This window comes from Macrobrachium rosenbergii, chromosome 25 (genome assembly GCF_040412425.1).
Source record: "Macrobrachium rosenbergii isolate ZJJX-2024 chromosome 25, ASM4041242v1, whole genome shotgun sequence".
Lineage (NCBI taxonomy): Eukaryota > Metazoa > Arthropoda > Malacostraca > Decapoda > Palaemonidae > Macrobrachium > Macrobrachium rosenbergii.
The window spans coordinates 4,797,196-4,818,990 of NC_089765.1; the positions used below are offsets into that span (position 1 = coordinate 4,797,196).

General features: G+C 38.9%; 1 protein-coding gene across 1 annotated transcript in view; it reads right to left on the minus strand.

Moving 5' to 3' along the window:
- LOC136852286 (dnaJ homolog subfamily C member 8) overlaps positions 1–21,795 on the minus strand; it is a 95,389-nt gene that overhangs the window by 35,898 nt on the left and 37,696 nt on the right. The window contains exon 3 of the mRNA XM_067126786.1: positions 8,356–8,422. Within this exon, the coding sequence (XP_066982887.1) occupies positions 8,356–8,422 (67 nt within the window). The remainder of the gene's footprint in view (positions 1–8,355; positions 8,423–21,795) is intronic.

Here is a 21,795-nt window from a genome sequence, read left to right on the forward strand (position 1 = left end):
TGCTTGTATGCAGGGTATATAAACTTAGTTTATCTATTTCACTTTCATTCATGTGTCTTCATTTTCTATTTTCACTCTGCACTTATCCTAATCAAAGCAAACTGCTCGCTCTCTCTCTCTCTCTCTCTCTCTCTCTCTCTCTCTCTCTCTCTCTCTCTCTCTCTCTCTCTCTCTCTCTCTCTCTCCAGTTATAAATTCCATTCCTTTCTTAATATTCCATGTTTCTATTTACACGATCCTCTATTTCTCTTTTCAAAGTTATTACTACATTTCTGATATTAATCTTCTTTCCAGAATTATCTGTTTCCTTTTCCAACACTGGCCGAGTCCCTGACTATTCTTTTTGATTTCTGCCCTAATCACTTTGTGACCCAGCAAAATCACTTATCCAGCAGCCTACTAGTCCCAACGATACTGGATTAGTGAGCAACTACCTGCACAGTATATGGAAATATTCAAAATCCAAAAAAATCCAAATCCAAAATACATCCTGCCACAAGCATTTTGACAAAGATTCTCTGCGTGTATATAAAATAACAACATAAAAATATAAACAGCTGATGTATTTATACTACTGGATAAGAGTAATTATTGCAGATAGTAATTATGGTAACAGGACAAGATGCAATTTATATCAAGAAAAAATGTTAAAAGTTCAAAACTCATAACACTGACCACAGTAACATTAAAACTAGTACTCCTTACAAAATACTGTAAACAGTAGGTGAATCAAAGACTTATCTCTTACCCCTAACTACCAGACACTCATGTGGTAGTTAATAACAAAAAAGACATACTACTTCAATGATTCGGACCTCAGAAATGAAATGAATATATGTGAAATTACTGAATTCAGCACAATATATAACATAAAGGTCAAAATTCAATAAACACTGAAAGATCAAAATTCAATAAACACTGAAAACATAAGCTGTAATCCTTATAGGGTAACATGTGAGTAATTACTCAGTCTCACTTTTAAAGAAAAAGGCCAGGAAAGGAATAAATTAAATGATGCAGAAAGGATATCAGATGGGATGAAGCCAAATATGGATTAGTATTAAATAAACAAATCTCAACCCTTCCATCCTGCCTCTGATGTACATGTCCCAAAGGTTAATTTGGATAAAACTTTATTCATGACCCGACCATGCAAGTTACTGTTGTGCTGGTTAGTGAAGTGTCCAGGTGACACCTGACCTTGAATATGACGGAAAATTTAAGAAAAATAAACATGAAGCCAGTATCTATTGAGATGTCAAAGAATGATGTCTCAAGAGTTCAACACCTATGCCTTGACTGACAGCAGATTGAATGAGGAGCCCGTGCTTACAAAAGTTTCTTAAAATGTACTATTCTTTCCCAAATGATGATATAGAGGACTACGAAATAAATCCTGATGGTTCAGATTTTACAGAAAATTCACAAGATACTTAAAATGAAGAAAAATATCTACAGCAAAAGCCAGTGTGAATGAAGAGTGCAAATGAGAAACAGAAAATTTGTGGCAGATACCACAACAATGAATGGGAATGGGTTACAATAAGCTCATGCCAGAGTCATTTGCTTTTATAATAGCAATGCTGGAATTATGGAGATGTGGTATTAGTGTCTAGAATTGTTTAACAGTACCTTAGATGACTTTATTATGAATGAAACAAATGCATACCAGTGATACTTAATCAAAACAAGGAGGTGAAGAAGCTCTGAGGCTAAACATATTAAGAATTTCTCAAAAGTATCATGGGAGGATAACTCACGTAAATAGCACTGCACTTAAGATTACTGAACAGCAACAGAAATGTTTTGGACAAAAGGAATTAGCAAACTGCCACAAGACATATTTTTTATAGCTTCTACATATTTTACATTTTGGTGAAAAATCATGTGCAACAGAGTCTGATAAACTAAAAAAATATGGCCAGTATTGGGCACATATGAAAGTAACTCAAAGAAAGTCAGGCCTCATAAAGACGTGTGCATGTATGAAAAGTCTGAGGTTATGGAGAGGAAGAATGAGTGTCTTAAGTATATATACAAGATAAGAGGTACTGTTTCAGGGCAAAACTACATGTATTATGTGATGCTAAGGGTGATTATATAATTGACCTCATATATATATTGGTAAAAACACTTAGATCACATCTGAAGATGAACTGGGAGTCTTTAGGTCTGTGGTTAAAACTTTTATAGGGTTACATCTTCACAAACACCGCATTACATATTTTGATAACAGGTCTTCCACTCCAAAACTTTCAAAATATCTGAGACTATGGAAAAGGATGTGATACTTTAAGAAAGTATGAAAAATTTTGTACCAAAAATGTCTCAATTTAAGAGAACTGCAATGGGATTTTGAGTGTGAAGTGGCAGGATAACAGAGCAATGCACATGCCATCTTCAGATGAAATGGTTGAGGGTGAAGTGAGAAGAGCTGCCCAGTCTGAAAATCCTAGTATGTGTAATAAGCTGCAATGTAAAAAATGTGAATTGCAGATAGCTATATGTTCATTAGTTCCAGTGTATGCACAGTACAGAAAACAACACACTGGTACATAACATTACTTTTTAACCTGCTTGACATGTAAGTGCTATATGAATAACATTTATTATATTAAAAATAGAAAAAGGCCATCTTTGCTGGGTTTTTCAAAAGCTATCATACTGCAGTTAGCTGAAAAGTCTCCAAATGAGCAGGCTGTAGTTATTCATACTATTATGACCTGAGAAAAATGTCTATCAAAAGACACTTTAATTTCTTAATTCCTATATCAGCAAAAGATAAATTCACATTGACTAGTGTCACGTGTGGGATTTCTAAAAGAAAACCACAAAATGAAAAGAAATAAAATTATCTGAGAAAAGAGTACAATGTAGGTTTGTGCACTGTTCCCTGTTTTGAGGTTTATTCCACACACAAAGAGTACTAATAGATTAAATCATCAAACAAAATGTGTAAATGTTATGACAATAAACAGTAAGTGATTTTCCATGCTTTTGGAATACTGTACTGTTAGCTTTTAAATTTTACTTTGTGATAATCAACTTCGTCTGTCAATTCACTTTCAAGTTAGATCATGTGCCCTGTTAGTAAAATAAAACTTACACGCATGTATTGCTGCATTTCCTTTTCACAACAGACCCCAAATTCTACATTTCTGGGAATAAAACTGTTATTGTTTCATATGCCTTTTACTACATTTCATTTGCACAGCATTACTCACAGTTCTATATTTCCGGGAATCTCAAAGGAAACCACAGTATAACAACCTAAAGAATGTATGATGCAGAGTTTTGACAATGGTACCAAATAAAACTGTGAGAGAGAGGAAAATTGATAAAACTATAGGAAAATTAATTTGTATAAAATTAATTTGTATAAATACAGTAGTTTACAGTAAAAAGCATTAGAACTAAATCTGCATACTTTCACTAGTAGTGACTGTTTAAAAATGAACAAATGGGCTTCAAGGACCAAGAGTGTAATAGTAATTTCACTTCAGCAATTCTTGCAATTTTTCTCCTGAAATCAGAATGAATGAAGTGTATAAATTATACTTAGTTATACATTCTGACCTCTTAAAACCGGCACCCTTGGGACAAGGCCACAGCCGGAATACAGAAAATCCCGGATTTTAGTGCTTTTGTTTCTTTAAGCCTGTATGTGTATGTATTAGAGAGAGAGAGAGAGAGAGAGAGAGAGAGAGAGAGAGAGACTATTTGCCCGGATAGGTTGTTACACCGACAGATATCCATATGCAAGTCAAATAATACAGTTGTATTAAGTATGATAATTTTAGTTAAATTGTTGTTTTACATACTGTGTGCAATTATATTTCATGCATTACTGTCATATTATTGTATTATAATTTATGAACATGGCAAACATGCGCCATTTGCATTCAGCTAATATTTACATTCTTAAAATCACCCGCTGACTGTATTTTACTGACATCATCACAGCCATTAGCTGCTAAATGTAATGCATTTCGGAATTATTTTTTACGTAAATTATCAAAGCAGAGTTTAAAAATGCAACTTAAGTTAACCCTTTAACGCCGAAGCCCTATTTACAAAAACGTCTCGGTATGCGGTGGCGTTGGGTGAGTTAAGCGCCCGAAGTGGAAAAAAAGTTTTTTTCAAAAACCACAGCACGCTTTAGTTTTTAGGATTAAGAGTTCATTTTGGCTCATTTTTTTGTCATTGCCTGAAGTTTAGAATGCAACCATCAGAAATGAAAAAAATATCATTATCATATATAAATATTAAATATATGACAAAAAAAAAACATATAATTGTATACAAATCAAAGCTGTAAGCAAAACGGTTAAAGCTAATGACTTAATTTTTTTAGTTGTATTGTACACTAAATTGTGATGATTTTTGGTATATAACAAATTTTAAAACGATCAAGCAACACAGAAAAATATCATCACAAAATGATGCATGAATTCATAAAAAGCGGACGTAAAAATTTTTAAATTCACCATAAATCGAAATATTGTGCTAGAGACTTCCCTTTTGTTGAAAAATGAAGCTAATTGATTGAATATTACTAGACTGTAAGTGTTTTAGCTTACAATTGCAGTTTTCTGACCATTTCGGTCGAGTTAAAGGACCGAAAGTCTATTTTTCTATTTATCGTGATTTATATGGAAAATATTTCAAAACTGATAAAAGCTACAACCATGAGTTATTTTTGTTGTATTGTAAATGAAATGCGTTATTTTCATATATAAACTTTTATGTATCGACTAATATAAAATGTGCAAATATTCACGACAACGAGACGAAAGAATTTCGAGATGTTCGGCGAGTTACCAGCGCAGACGAAGGAAAATGTTTTTTCAAAATTCACCATAAATCGAAATATTGTGCTAGAGACTTCAATTTATTGCAAAAATGAAGGTAAACGATTGAATATTACTAGAATGTAAGATTTTTAGCTTACAATTGCGTTTTTTTACCATTCGGTCGAGTTAAAGTTGAATGAAGGTTGAAATTTTGGCAGTTATCGTGATTTATGTAAAATATTTCAAAACTGATAAAAGCTACAACCATGAGCTAATTTCTGTTGTATTCTACATGAAATTGCACACATTTCATATATAAAAGTTTATATAACGACTAATGTAAACGATGCAAACATTACGACAACATGACCGAAGAATTTCTGAGATGTTCAGCCGAGTTACGCAAGCGCGGGCAAGGAAAAAATTTTTTTCAGAAATTCACCATAAATCGAAATATTGTACTTTCAGACTTCCAGTTTGTTGCAAAATGAAGGTACATGATTGAATATTACTAGAATGTAAGAGTTTTAGCTTATAATTGCGTTTTTACCATTTCTCTCGGTCGCGTTAAAGTTGACTGAAGCTTGAAATTTTGGCAGTTATCGTGATTTATAAGAAAATATTTCAAAACTGATAAAGCTACAACCATGAGTTATTTTTCATTTGTATTGTACATGAAATCGCACATTTTCATATATAAAACTTTATGTAACGGATAATATAGAACAGTGCAAAAATTACGACAAAATGAAAAGAATTTCTGAAATTTTCGGTCGAGTTATCAAGCAAGAGGCGTAAGAAAAAGTTTTTCAAAATTCACCATAAATCGAAATATTGTGCTAGAGACTTCCAATTTGTTGCAAAATGAAGGTACATGATTGAATATTACTAGAAATGTAAGAGTTTTACCTTACAATTTGCGTTTTTCGACCATTTGGTCGAGTCAAAAATTGACGAAGGTTGAAATTTTTTGTAGTCGGCGTTTGCTAATGTCCACCGGCATTCAACAGACAATTTTAAAGTCGACGTTTGCTACGCCCAACAGGCGTTTAGGGTTAATTATAAATGCAGTATATTAAATGAAGTAAATATACTGTATGATTTCGCCAGTATCGGATATTGCTTTTGACTCTTCCAAAACATTTTGTTATTCATTTCTTCTGCCACAGTTACAACCGTAAATTTAGTGGCATTATTAAACACTTTCCTCTCCACTGAGTGAAGGATGAATAAAGATTTATTTTATTCTTATTTATGGAAGTCACCGTTGAAAACTAGCACATTTTGAACAAGTTCACAACTGAAATGCAACCTTAATAAATGTGTATTAGTTACAGTAACTGACATTGGCAAACAGCTGTTTCTTGATTCAACTGTTTGTCAGTACTTGCTGTTGTTTATGCCAATGTCTTGCAGCCTGTAGTAAGTGGTTATCAATTATAAGAAACAATGAGGAATTCTTAGACAAGTCATGATGTTGGTAAGCCTGATTCAATGTATGACATTCGCATTTAACCTAAAGAACTTTGGCTTCTAGGCCTATTGATGAGTTAAAAGCTAACGTGATACAATATGCCTAGCATAGTGTAGTCTATTGAAAACACGTCTCACACTTTACACAATGTATAAGATGAAATCATGTATATGGATGAAATTTTAATGATCAGGAGATACAGAAGTATATACACAAATTACGGTTATTTTGTATGCTGTATATTTTTGAGTTTACAAGAAATTTTCCTTTGAAATAAATTGTGCTTGTGTATTTACAGAGCAGGCTTCAGTTCCAAAATAAAAAAAAAATTATTAAAAACTGAAACATGTTGCACTGCCCTTGTAGCTGCTCAAGAACTAATGGCAGATTATTAAAAAAATTCCGGATTTTGGGATTTCCCAGACCACCGAATGCCAGATTTTCAAGGTCAGACTGTAACAGAAAATAAATGGAAGTATCATAAAAACAAAGATATTCATAAAGCCACAAAGATTCATTCCTGTAACAACAGACTATAGTGCATGAGCATGGCTTATGTTGTATGCCAATAATGTACAACCCACATTTTCACTCTCTCTGAATGACCCTGACTTTAGGGGAACATTATCAGCTAACAAAAGTTAAACTGCAGTAATCAAGCATGTCTGAAGTAATTTTCATAAATGGCAACAGTGTACAAAATACTTTCAGGTGTTGAGGATTAACATGGTTTTTTTTTTATTTGGAATAATTACATTGCAAAGATTTTAACCTTTATCCTATTTTTATTTTGTTCTATTTGGGATGTACTCTTTGTGCAGTGTTTTTACAATGTGTAGCTGCTCAATAAAATATTCCATATTTCTAATACTGTGTTTCCTATTTTGGTGCCAGTATTCCTTTATCTGAGATTAAAAACAATTGCTTCATAAGCCAACACCCAAAACTATCAAAACCTTTAACTATTACACCAGCTGGAGTCCCATCCATTTATACACAGAAGCCCTTCTGACAAGGAAATTTCTCACGAAACACAGCTGGTCAGTTTATGCTGTATACATTTCTTGGTAATCTGTTCAAGTTTTGCAGTTTGCTGGCATGTTAATTTCAGGAATGCTTATTAAATAGTGAAATCATTGAACCTGAAAAAACATCAAGTGTGTCTTAAATAAAAAAATTATGTCTACGAAATGGTAAGTTTTGCTTACAACTATGCTCGCCTGGCAGAGTAGTAATAAAGTACAGTATTCCCTTTGCATAACTTTGCTGTTACATTCTTTTTGATAGTTAAAAAATATAATTCTATGGTTAATCTAAAGTTAATATCAAACAGAAAATAAAAATATTGCTACTAGCATCCCTCATGATTTTCAAAATTCTGCTGGACTCAGGTGATTTTTTCCTGCCAGCCCTGCCATGGTTTGCTAAAACAAACTAGGGGGATATTCTCAAAGTTGTTCACTGCTGCATTTGAATGAAATAGGTAGTTTTTACCAACCAATAGTTAAAAGGTAGCTCTCCTACTTCTTCTCTTCTGAAGACTTTCGAATGTATGAGTCTGGGTACGTTGCAACTGCAATTTGGCTTAATAATGAATGATGAGTTTGCTATTCATTTTCTTCAGTGGACTGGAAATCATCCCACTTCACAAGAGTTGTGAGACCTACAAAGTATGCAGAAGTCAATTCTGACAAAGCTTGTTTTAGTCAGGAACCTGAAGCATTTGCATGCTATATATTTAGCCCCGCCCAATATAATCCACATTTTTACATATTATCATCTACTGAGTGTACAAGAAAATATACTGCCCATGTTAATAAACCCACTATCATCTTGGTTTAGTATGGACATGAAATGCTAAACCCAAACCTTAGTAGTCAAAATGTGCTCTATAATGAAAAACTTGAGACCTAACAACATACAATTAGCACACAAATCTCTTAATGTGTCTGTCATTACACAGTATACAGTAACAGTTTGATATGGTAAGTGTAAAATGTTGACACAAGTGTGTTTTCACTAGCAGGGTCCCCTCTGCCAAAACTGCTGTAAAACATCAAATAAATACTTGTAGGATACTTATCTTACCATCAAATGCTTTTTGTGCTCTCTCTGAATCATCTTGGTTCTTGTCAGGATGTACCAGGATAGACATCTAAAATCAGTAAAAATCTGGTTAAAAATTCTTGCTCACTGTACATTGCATGAGTACTTAAATATTTACAAAAGAAAACTACCTTATTCCTCTTCCATGCTGCATCAACCTGAAGTATTGCAAATGGAGTGCGATCTTCAACCACATTTCTTACATTCAAAGGTAATTTCAGATTTGGCCATTGCAAAATGCGATCTCTGCTCATCGTTCCAGGAACTCAACCAGCTCTTCAAATGGCCCAAGATGTAAAGGTGGTTCTATGTAAAACTCTGGACAGCTTGTCATCCACCAGTCTGTAAGCAGCCATCATTTTAGACAGCTAACACCAACACTGGTATCTGGCACCAGTATGGTTTTCAACAGAATTTTCCACAACAAATTAATGAGAAAATGGCCATCACCTCATATGGATGTGTCCTTTACGCTTCTAGCTCAAAAACATGAAAACATGCCTAAAATGATGGAATACAGTACATGAATCTATATATACCAATTCATTCAATCTAGTAATTTTCCCTTAAACATTAAAAATAAAGTACAAATCTTCCAATTCTAAAACTCAGTTGTCAACAACATGCATCTTTTGACAGAGGATTAAAATTCTACCCTTTATTTGATATAATTCTCACTGATACATATTTGAGTGCTTTGAGATAAACAAAAGGCCTCTTGCTCTCTGGCTCTACCAATCTACACTTGGCAAAATAGCAACTTTAAATATTCACTAAACCCTTGTTTTGTATTTAGAGTTACTCACTCACTTTAGTAAAGTTTTCCCTTCATCCCAAAGAAAATATTACTGTCTTCACTAAAAATTCACTGCACCTTCAAGTTCCTAAACAACATCAACACCAAATATTAAAACTTGCTATATATCACCGAAGGCTATTTACTTTTTGATATTTGGTTAAATACACTGCAGAATTTCAAAAGTACATGAAAAGAATACATTAATAAACTTCTCTATACTAATTGTAATCCTTACAGCACATTATATCTGTCAAAACTTCTGCACTGTAAACTTACTGATTTCTTTAAGTACCAGGAACCAGGAATTAATTCAACCTACATTGATGTTGTTGTTCACAGTTAATTCACTTTTAGATATACAATGAAAATTACGGTTACAAATGAATAAAAATTTAATATTAATCCTCAATAACCACAGATTTCAAAACTTCCTTTGCATATCTCACATTAATATACAATCAATTGAAGGTGAAATACAAACACAGATATAGCAAAGTACTGTCCAGTAATTTGTGGCAGGATAATCATAATGAATAATTTTTACCATCCTCATGGACATCTACAGATAAGGTACAACAGTAGGCTTCTAGAAATTCAGTCAGAACATGGTGTCCACCACTTCACAATTAAGGATTTAATAACTGGAATATTTCATTTGTCTTATGTGTTTTTACTAAGGGAAATTTGACACAGAGCTAATCTGAATAAAACAAAAATTTCCTCTTATCTACAAGTTTCAATATCAATATCATCTAATGTTAACACTTCAAACTGAAAAATGCAAAAAGAATTATGGTTAATGTCCTCACTGCATAACATGGCTAATATTAATATATCCTAAAAAGTCTTTGTTGCACAAATACAAGCCATTATATCGCAAAAACCACATTTTGCCAGTCAAGGAAGGAAAACAAATCCTGAATTATAAACAAATTATTTAAGGTCAGACTTGCAGGTAAAGCAATCCCTTTGATCTCTACCTAATTAAATAACTTATTTCACTTTGCCTGGCTCTAATTTTCACCTCAATTTAGAATAAATCTTTTTTATGCTGGTCATTCAAAAATCTAACAATCTTAGAGGTCTTATTCAACTATACATCTTCCATGAGCTTTACTCCAGTGACAAACTACTATCATCACCTTTAGTACTTTTGCCTATGCTTTCTTTGCTGATCATTAGACAAGAGGACTATGAGAAGCTCTTAAGAGTCTTTGGCACAATGCAGTTCTCAGTAGCACTGACCCTCAGATTATTGCAATTCTAGATGGGATTCCCCTTACGCTTTGTTACAAAGAATTTTGCGGTTGCCCTAGTGTTCCATCTTCTTTGCAGTTTCCCCTACTGATGATTTTCCCCCTTAGGGGTCCCATTCTTCTTCTACTCAACCTACAACCCAAGCACGACTAGTGACGAGTGTGGCTTTTTCCGAGCTGCCTCCATCTAGACCTTCTGCTGCATTTACCCCAACATCAGTTCTGTGGGCTTCCTCAAAGATGGACACTAACAAATAGTTCTGCAGGGAAGGTCTAGCCCTGCTGAATTGTCAAGATGTGGCTGAGGCCCATCACCTCATCCTTTCCCTTGGAGGCATTTCTATCCTTTACATTTTCTAACCTCTCTACTAACTGGCAAATGTGAGGCATACGGTGTTCAAGCACCTCTCCAGTGTTCTTACCACAGCCAATCTTTGTTCAGTCAAGATTTATGACCCCTTACACCAACCTGTTCCAAGACAACTTAGTCTATGAACTGGGAGGGAGCAGCTTATTTCCACTATTATGAGGGCTGCTGTCTTCAGCTAGGTTTCTTCATCCTTATCTGCTTCTTTATCTTCAAAATCTGGTCCTCAGCCAAAGTCTCCCTAAAAAACTCAGTATCAGTGAGAGACAAGTAACTCAACAGCATTTCCAGCCCTTTTCCAGCCAGCAGTCGCTCTCCACCCAGCGAAGGTGCCTTACTCTCCTTATCCTGGTCAAGTTGACTTCTAACCATGCAGCCCTAAGTTGTGACGACATCTGTTCAGCATCTGGGGTCACTGAGGGCCTCTAGGACAATTACCACCTTCCCTTTCTTGACAAAGGACAGCCACTGCTGAATTAACTAGTCACTTTAGAGTCCTACCATCCCCATCCTTCTTGTCTAGATAAGAAGGTTGCCTCCCTGTTGGAGAAAGGAGTCATCAAAACAATGAAGCATGCCAAAGAAATACGGGTTCTACAGTTGTCTCTCCTCTTAAACTTTAGCAATCTCAAGTAGTTTCTTTATTTGACTCTCTTTCAGATGGGTGCTACTGAATTCATCTGATGACTGGTGTGCAAGGGAGACTCTTTGTGTCTCTGGACCTGAGGGACATGTCTCTTCATATCCCCTTTCACGAGTCTTTGTTTCTTGCAGTGGAGAAAGTGTTTCAATTTCAGACCCTTTGGATGGCATCCATAAAAACACCTAGATTCCCACAGAACTAGCAAATGTGAATGAATCAATGAAATACTCTTCATGGCACCCACTTTAGCAGAGTGCACCTTTCAAAGTTTCTGTCTTTGCACAGCTCCTCAGGTCTTAATCAAAGCTCTGGCACCTGTGCCCTCATGCATACTTGGTCTAGGTCTTCATTTCCAATACTAACAGGATAACTAGCTAGTCTTGGCATCTTCCAGGAAAGAGCTGGAGAGGCATCTAAACATCCTGTGGCTACATACTGTACTTAGGGATGCAGGTAAATTTAGAAAAGTCAGATTTGCTGCATTCCATGGGAGCAATGTATCTTGGGATGAGAATCAAGACCATCCTGGTGTTGGGCTGACACTCTTGACATGATTAATCATCGACAAACCACACTCAAGTCCTGGCAAGTACTGATCAGTTATCTGGTTACCCTAGAGAAGCTGGTTCCCTGCAGTCATTCCAATCCAGTGCCTTCACTAGTGTATTGTTGGAAGGCAGACACCATGTTACAATAAATCTGGGTTCCAGTCTCAAAGAGCAGTCTACAAGATCTTGCCGGTGGCAAGGCAATGGGAAATGTTGTTGCAATAATCAAGAAACCCCTCTGAAAATCTCAAAAAGACACCACTAGCCTTTCGTGGAGCTCATTCCTCCACCAATGATGCCAGCAGGTACTGACTCCCAAATGTCCACTCACTACCTTGCCCTGACGGGATGACACCAACATGAATAGGGTGCCTCAGCATAGCCAACCCTGTCTAATGTGACTGGAAACATTATAAGACTACAATCTTCCTAACTTCAACCATCTCAACAATCTTGGTGAGCAAACTGGACAGAATGCTACGAGTTCTGTCACCAGAAAATGACCCAACCATGAGCTGGTTCTAAAAGCCAGTCCTACCTTTGTAATATCAATATGACTACCATACTGATGTCTGTAAGGTCAAAACGTCATCAGGCGGCTGACATGACCACCACAACTCCCACTACTGGCTTCAAAAATGATCTTCAATCACAGCAATGGTATCTATTCTCAATAATCATGACAGTGAAAAGAGGTAGTTAAGAGAGATTGAATAGTAAGATAAAGATATGCAAAGTACATTAATTGGAGTAAAAGGCTTGATAAATACAACAGTTGAGCAAAGAAGCAGTATTTGGAAGAAGTTAGATAGCAAAGTACGTATATGCTAAAGAAGTATGAAATACCAGGAAATGGGCAATAAAAAAAGATGGAAAGAAGTACTAGTTCTCAGCTGTGCCACAACCAATGATCTCAGGCCAGACAAGGCTGCCCCAGAATGGGAAGGCTACTGAGCAACTGACCATAAGCATTGGTCCCTAAGCCCTTTATCCAAAAAACACAGGTGCCAGTACCTGGGAGGGTCCTTACTGGGGGCTTAGATTTTACTGGATGATCAGTTGTTCAAAACCAGCCTTGAAACCCTACTTTAGAAACCAAAACCCTGACAAGGGAAGTCACATCTAACACCTACTCTATTTTGTCAGTTTCTTGGACTGCATTAGAGACAGATACCCTAGAGTGTTTCCTTTGAGTTTCTTGCCATTGCTAACTTGCAGGAATAGATTCTGGGCACCAAGAGCACTTTTCTTTCTATGAAAGCCAAAGTTTCAGGCGATGCCTCAGAGGTAGGGAGATTGTTAACTTCAGTCATTAGAACTTCAGATTTGACTCTCTGCATGTCCTAAATGCTAGGACTCCAACTGTGTGGAACTGAAAGCGATGAACTCCAAAGACCATAACCTCTTTCCAGAGGAATCTTACCCAGCAGTTGAACCAAAAACTATAGAATAAGCTTAGGCAGCTCTAAACCAACTGGATGTCTGCTCTATCAGTTGCCAAATAGGAGGGATAAGAGTTCCTTATCTTCCAACAAGATCCTTTTACAATAAGGATAAGAAGAGGGAAAACCAAGGTACTGCACAAAGATCTTACCTTAATAATTCTGTGAGAATGAACAAGCATCAGAAGCTATTCTTTTATCTAGACAAACCTAACCAGTCTGAAAACAGAACCCCAGCTCAGATTGGGGGACCTTGGATATTCAAAATTCAGTGAAACTGACATGTTGGTGAACAGACAAACAGATGGATGATCTCTCTTCATGTACATCCATGATGATACCCTACCCTTGCCACCATCAAAATGATGGTGCGATTACCAAGTACATGTGGCAGACACTGACAGAAGGAAGGTCTCCCTTTATGCACATTTACCCATAATGGTCTGTTTATAAAGTTCGACTGAAATCATACTTTTCCTATAAACTGAAACCATTTTTCCTTCAAACTGTGAAATGTAGCCTACTGGACTGCAAAACTGCAACACACTGCAATTTGCCTACAACTCTGCAGAAATATTTACAACCAAATAGAGCCATGTACCCATGTAGGAGTTGTGATGATGAGGTAAGAGTACAAGCTACACTGATAGACATAGACTAAGAGGACAAGTTACAATGATGGACAGAAACTAACAATCTTCCTTCATGAATATCTTTGCCAGAGTCTACTTTTATCGTAGTCTGACTGGAATTCCCTGAACTGTGCAGGGTGAACAGAACAGAATTGCAATGCCCATAACAAGGGACAGGCAGGTCAGTCAACAACCAACACAACCAACCTTTCCAGTCTCCCAATAGAATCTTACAGACTGAGTGAACTTCAAACAAAGGAACCAATAAGTAAAACAGGGGTAACAGCAGAAGTCAATCCAGGAAGAAAATGTCAGAGAAGGTGTGTCACCTCCTGGCCTCCTTAAAAAGAACAAAACTAGGGTCAATATTTAAAACTAACATAAAGCATCCACGTACACACTGCTGTAACCAGGACACAGTATGCATTATCACAGTCAAAATATAAGTTCTGATAATAAAATTTACTATTTGGATACTTACCTGCTGTTAAAGATAGCTTATAACTCCACACCAATAGGCAAATCGGCATTCAAACTAGAGAAGAAGATCGCTTGCCTGACCTGGATTATTATTATAGGCAGTCCCCGGTTAACGGTGGGCTCGGTTAACAGCAATCCAGTTTTATGGGGCTTGTCTAGCGACGAAAATCGGCAATTTTCGGCGCAGAAAATCACTGATTTCTGCTTATTGGCGCCAATACATGCCTAACAGAGGCGCCGATAACCGAAAATCGGGGCTTTTCGGCACCGATAACCCCTGAAAATCGCCGAAAAACACCGAAATCACGATTTTGATTAGCGATTTTCGGTTATCATCACACCCGCAAAACGGAACCCTACCGATAACACGGGGACTGCCTGTATTATTTCGGTAGATGGAAACCTATCACATGGTACAAGCACACAGGGGCCATTGGCTTGGATATCAAGCTTCAAGAATGTTGGTTTCAACCTCCACCAAAGGCCCACACTGCAGCAACCCAGTCACTGATGCAGAGCCAGTGATTTTCAACGCCTTGGGGAAGGTGCGAACTTGCGACATCTGAGCGGCATGTCACGACACTAGTGACCATACCATAACTATCTAGTTCACCCGTTCTCCACCAGGTGTGTTTTAAATGTTTTAGTTCTTGTCAAAATTCTCCTTGACAGCCCATAAGTTGTGGGCAGGCTGGGAGGGGTCTACTTTAACAGTAGGTAGGTATGCAAATAATAAATATTATGAAAATGATATTTTTATGATAAAATAAGGTTTTACTTATACTTACCTGGTAGTTACATATAGCTGTCGTCTCTGACGTCACGGCAGAATTTTAAATTTCAGCGCTAGCGCTAAAAACACCTAGGTGATCCCTCTACCAGCGCCCTCTATAGGTAACAGGAACTATCCCAACAATGTTCTAGAACTCATTAAGTTTTATGCCCACTTGACATGAGAGGGGAGGTGGGCGGGTTTACTCATGTAACTACCAGGTAAGTATAAGTAAAACCTTATTTTATCATAAAAATATCATTTTTACTTATAGAACTTACCTGGTAGTTACATATAGCTGACTGGCACCTTTAGTGGAGGTGGGACCATGTCAGCCACGTACGTTGTTAGAAATCAAAACATGAATTTTAGTTCCTTACCTTGAAGGATTGCTGACTCAGCGGTTACTGCCTCTGTAGTCTGCTTATCCCTCGATTGTATAGACAGGATATAAAGGATCCGGTGTCAGATACAATCTGTTGGTACTGCCGTGAGGACAACGCCGTGACGGACAAGACTTAGTATGCCCTTGCTCTGGGCGCAGTACCAAATTAACAATAAGGATCACCTCTATCACCATAATATTAAAATTAAAATTAAAAACTTTCAACCACAAAATTAAAAGGACTGTAGGTACCCCTAAACCATCAAACATAGTACCTACAGACATAGCAACAAACCCAATTTCCAGCATCAAGGAGAAAATGTTAGTCGGATAGGATTGTCCCTCTTTCTCCCTCACCCACCACCGTGTCAGTAACCACTAAAGGCCCTAAGGTACTGCCATTGTCAAAATCTGTCTTCAATTCTGACAAGTAATGCGATGCGAAGACCGACTTACATCGCCAATACGTAGAATTCACAATCTTTTGCACTGAGAGATTGTGCCTGAAAGCTAAAGATGTAGCTACAGCTCTTATCTCATGTGCTCTCACTTTCAGAATTCCCGTGTCTGAGTCCTCCACAATTCCCATGGGCTTTCAAAATAACTTCTCTTAAGAAGAAAGCAAGAGCATTCTTGGAAAGTGGTCTTGTCGGGTTTCTCACAGAACACCACAAGTTCTCCGAAGAGCCCCTGATTCCCTTTGTTCGGTGAATATAGAACTTTAAGGCTCTCACCGGGCACAACAATCTCTCTTGTTCTCCTTCTCCCACAAGATCTGAAACGCTCTTCATGCTGAAAGACCTAGGCCAAGGTCTGGACGCATCTTCGTTCTTCGCTAAGAACCTAAGAGAGGAAGAACATACAGCTTTTCCTTGAGCGAAACCAATAGTTTTGTCCAAGGCATGAACCTCACTCACCCTCCTGGCTGTTGCAGGTGCTACTAGAAAAATAGTTTTCTTAGTCAAATTTCTCAACGAGACATTTGCCAAAGGTTCAATTGATCTGAACAAATCCATTTAAGAACGATGTCCAAATTCCATGCTATTTGTTTAGGAACTTTCGTCTTCGAGGTATTAAAAGACTCAAGTAAATCCGTTAGATCCTGATTGTTCGAGATGTCTAGACCTCTGTGCTTAAATACCGACGCAAGCATTGATCGATACCCCTTAATTGTGCTCAAAGACAATCCTTTTTCCTTATAAAGGGATGGCAAGAACTTTGCTATTTGATTTAGAGAGGTTTTAGAAGACGAAACTCCATGTCTATTGCACCAGTCTCTAAACTGACTCCATCTTGCCTGGTACACTGCGTCTGAAGACTTTCTTCTGGGTCGCGCAATAGCGCTTGCAACCTCCTTTGAAAAGCCTCTCTTCCTGAGGAGTCGCTCGACAGTCTGCAGGCGACAAGCCTAGAGCGGACAAGTTCTGGTGGAACCTCAGGAAGTGGGGCTGTCTGAGTAGATCTTTCCTCGACGGGAGGATCCTCGGAAAATCTGCGAGAAGGAGGAGAAGAAGATCTGGGAACCACTCCCTCGATGGCCAGGATGGAACAATTAGTGTCATCTTGGTGTTCTTGTGGTTCCTGAACTTTTCCAGGACCTTCCTGATAATTTTGAAAGGTGGAAAAGCGTAAAGTTCCAGGCAATCCCAACTCTATTGTCATTGCATCCACCCAAAGAGCCTTCATCAAGGCTATAGATGTACCACTTTCAGTTCTTTCACATTTATGTGCAGTTCTTTCTGTTCTTCCTGCCACTGGCCCGAACATTCCTTGTTGTCTAAAGTCGCTCCCCACCCCTGATCCGAAGCGTCTGACAAGAGTGTGAGGTCTGGGTTCTTGATATAAAGAGAAATTCCCTCCTCTAGTCTTTCTCTTGAATTCCACCAGACCAGCTCCTTCTTGATCCGATCTAAGATCTTGAAAAGAAAGGAATCGGATGGGTTTTATGCGTGGCCATCGGCTTTGTAGATAAAACTGCAGAGGCCTCATCTTGAGTCTCCCCAGTTTTACGAACTTCTCCATCGAGGCTAAAGTCCCCAGCAAGCTCATCCACTGGTTGGCTGAGCAAACCTCGCGATGTAGAAAATCGTCTATCTTGCTTAGACAAGACTCTACTCTCCGTATTGATGGAGAAGCCCGAAAAGCCAGAGAGTCCATCCTCACTCCCAAATAAACTATCTGTTGTGATGGTGAGAGGGACGATTTCTGAACATTGACTAGTAGACCTAGTTCCTTTGCCAGAGATAATGTCTTTATTAGGTCCTCCACACATTTGGCTTTGGAGTGTGCTTTCATAAGCCAGTCGTCCAGATACATCGACATCCTTATTCCTTGCAAGTGAAGATTCTTCGCCACCGTTGACAGAACTCTTGTAAACACCTGAGGTGCAGTTGACAGTCCAAAACAAAGAGCTCTGAACTGGAATACTTTGCCTTGGAAAACAAACCTCAGGAACTTCCTTGATTCCTGATGGATTGGAACATAGAAGTACGCATCCTGGAAGTCTATCGAGACCATCCAGTCGCCCGGTTGAAGAGATGCCAACACCGACTCTGTCGTCTCCATCGAAAATTTCGTCTTTTTTACAAAAACGTTCAATGCGCTCACGTCTAGAACTGGCCTCCAACCTTCCGACGCCTTCGAAACTAAAAAGAGGCGGTTGTAAAACCCCGGAGAGCATGGGGTCGGCACTAATTCGATGGCTTGTTTCCTTATTAGTGCTTCTACTTCTTCTCGAAGGGCGCAAAACTTCCGAGAGTCGTTGGAGTACGCTTGAAAAGTGACTGGAGCGTCCGGCAACGGGGGCTTTTGTTGGAATGGGATAGAGTACCCTCCCCGAATCACCTGTAAGGTCCAAGGATCTTGAGTGACCTTTTTGCCAGGCCTCCGAGAACGACTGGAGTCTGGCACCTACTGCTGTGTGGAGGACAGCACACTCATTTCTTCTGTTGAATATTGGAAGGTCAGTAGAGGATTTCCCTTTCCCACGGAACTTGGAAAAGGGCCGAGAAGTAGACTTGCCCTTGAACGTCTTGGAAGTGTCTGAAAACACCGAAGTTTTGGCGGAAGTTGCTTCAGGAGTAGCCTTCTTCGGTTTCTTTGCTGACTGAGCCAAAGGTCCTGTGTTGCTTTTGCGTGAGAGCTTCAGCAATCTCTCGAACTAATTCCTTCAGGAACAAGCGGTCCTTCGACAAAGGGGCAAAGAGGAGAGCAGACCTCTGGTTGCGGGATACACCCTCGCCAAAAAAGAGCACCAGAGTTGTCGTTTCTTCAGAACTCCGGTTGCAAAAACCGAAGTTAGCTCAAGGCACTATCGCATACTCCCTTGTCTATGCAGTCGACTACCGAAGTGAAATCCGTCAACTGTGCATCCGAAAGTCCGAATTCTTTTACTTTTCTAGCCAGAGCCGCCACTGACCAATCTAAGAAAACTGATGACCTCCACAACAGCGAAAAATACTCTTGAGAAGATGATCCAACTCCGACTGCATGAAGAAGATCTTCGCTGACTGAAGAGCTGTGCGACGACTTGAATCCACGAGACTGGAGAAGTCCCCTTGAGCGGAGGCAGACACACCCAAGGAAAAACGTTCTCCAGTCTCGTACCACATGTGGCTGCGATGAGCCAATCTGGAGGGTGGAAGACAAAACACTCTTGCCTTGCTCTCTCTTGTCTGAGAGCCAGGTATTAATCTTCTCGATAGCATTCCTGGCCGAAATCGCCAATACTAGGCGTGTAAAAGGAGCTGGATCCGGGCATTGTCCTCTTAAACTGCGATCTGGGAGATGCCGGAGTCGAAGGTTTAAAAGAGTCCCCAAAGTTCTCAACGAAAAACTTGAGTAACTACTTATAACCAGAAGATTTCTCCTTGATTCCTGGAATGTCCTCTTCCATTTCTACATCTTCTTCATCTTCCTCTTCTTCAGAAGACACAGGAGACAATTGGTGTGCAGGAACTGTTTCTTGAAACTCCTGACGAAACGTAGGTCGCATGGAATCGAAAGTCTTGCGACCATACCGATGTGGCGCCGAATCCGCCAGGTGTGGCGCCGCGCCATGCTGAAGTGGCGCCTCGCCAACAGAACGTGGTGTATCCGGAGCCAGAGAAGAATGCTGAAGAGCCTGGTTGAGCCTCTTCACTGGTGCATGCGAAGTGGGAGGCTCTTGCGCCAAGACTTGTGGCGCATTCAAAGGAAGCGCCTCCGCAACAGGTGCTCCCGAAGCAGCACTAGCGCCACAAAAGAACTGAATAAGATCCGTCAATTTGTCCGTAACTTGAGCGACAAAACGGGGATCTTGTTGACCGGTAGTAGGAGGAGGCTCTATCTGTAGGTCGCATGGAATCGAAAGTCTTGCGACCATGCCGATGTGGCGCCGAATCCGCCAGGTGTGGCGCCGAATCCGCCAGGTGTGGCGCCGCGCCATGCTGAAGTGGCGCCTCGCCAACAGAACGTGGCGTATCCGGAGCCAGAGAAGAATGCTTGAAGCGCCCACTTCGAGGAGGAGTCAAAGAATCAGCACCACTAGAAGACACATCCCCAGCAGCGCCTTTTCTATGGCGTGCGGAAGCATCCTGGGATCGCACAACAGGAATACTTGAGGGGGCGACTGTTCGGGAGCAAGCCCCACTCGCCTCCTTTCGGCTTTCGACATGCCCTCTCCCTGAACCAGGGGAGTCCGACAGAGGTCTAGACCTGGGAGAATGAGTGGGCCGAACAGACTCCTCCTCCACTAACACTTCACTTTGAGGAGCCAAATTTTCAATGGCTTGGCCCATCGTCTGGATGGCCGAAAGCACTGCTGAAAATTTAGAGTCCATCTGGACTTTTAACTCTGACACGGTGATAGGATTGGGATCAACAGTGTCGGACAAAGGAGAGTTAATAGGAGAGGGTTAACAGATTGAATTACCTGCCCTACAGACTTAGCAGATGATGACCTCTGCAGAAGCCTTCCTGACTCTGTCCTTTTCTAACTTTCATAGATATTTCTCTAAGGCTGACCATTCATCCGTTGTTAGATGCATACATTCCTCACATGTATTCTCTAAATTACAAAATTTACCCCTACATGAAGAGCAAACTGAATGGGGTCGATAGCCAACCTTGGGCAATCGAGTCCTACAGCCTAAAGCACAATACCTATACTGAGATCCAGAATCAGACATATTGTACACAATGAATTAATTCCAACCACAAATTGCAAAGCGCTAGCTAGCAAAAAACCACAAAGAAATACTTAAGTATAACTTGCAGACAAAAAATTCAACCAAGAACGAGACCGTGTTGCCGGTCTCTCGGCAGAAAACTTAATGAGTTCTAGAACATTGTTGGGATAGTTCCTTGTTACCTATAGAGGGCGCTGGTAGAGGGATCACCTAGGTGTTTATAGCGCTAGCGCGAAATTTAAAATTCTGCCATGACGTCAGAGACGACAGCTATATGTAACTACCAGGTAAGTTCTATAAGTAAAAAATAATAATAATAATAATAATAATAATAATAATAATAATAATAATAATAATAATAATAATAATAATGAAAACCGTTCAGCAATTTTACAGAAACATGAACAGAAGAAAGTGCACCGTATCAGCTCCTCAACAGAAACTGGACTCTGATACTTGGCAGAGCAAGTAAATACAAGGCTGATGGCACAGCAGAAATTCAGTTATTAAACTCTCCCATAACAAATCTCTCATTGTGAAAATGTGGCAAATATACTGCGCACTATCTCAAAAAAGTTTTCAAGAATTGAGTTTGTCGGACCCTCAAAAAACATCGACACAAATGTATGGAAAGTGACAGACAAATCTTTTTATTGCCATGTATGAAAAGTGGCACTCAAATGTAGCATGAATTGATACTAATTCAGAGACCTTTCAAGACAAAAAGCTCAGAAAATGAAACTTGTAACTATTACTGCTTGTTTCTGGAGTGCTATAACCCACAATTACACTAACTAAGCTTCAAATAAATCCTGCTTTTTCAGCTATTCACATCTAAGGTGCCAAGGTTGTGCAATGATCCAATTGTTTTTTAATGTGTTTTAGAGGGGCTGATCTTTAACTGAAAATTCAATTTAAAAATGTACTAAA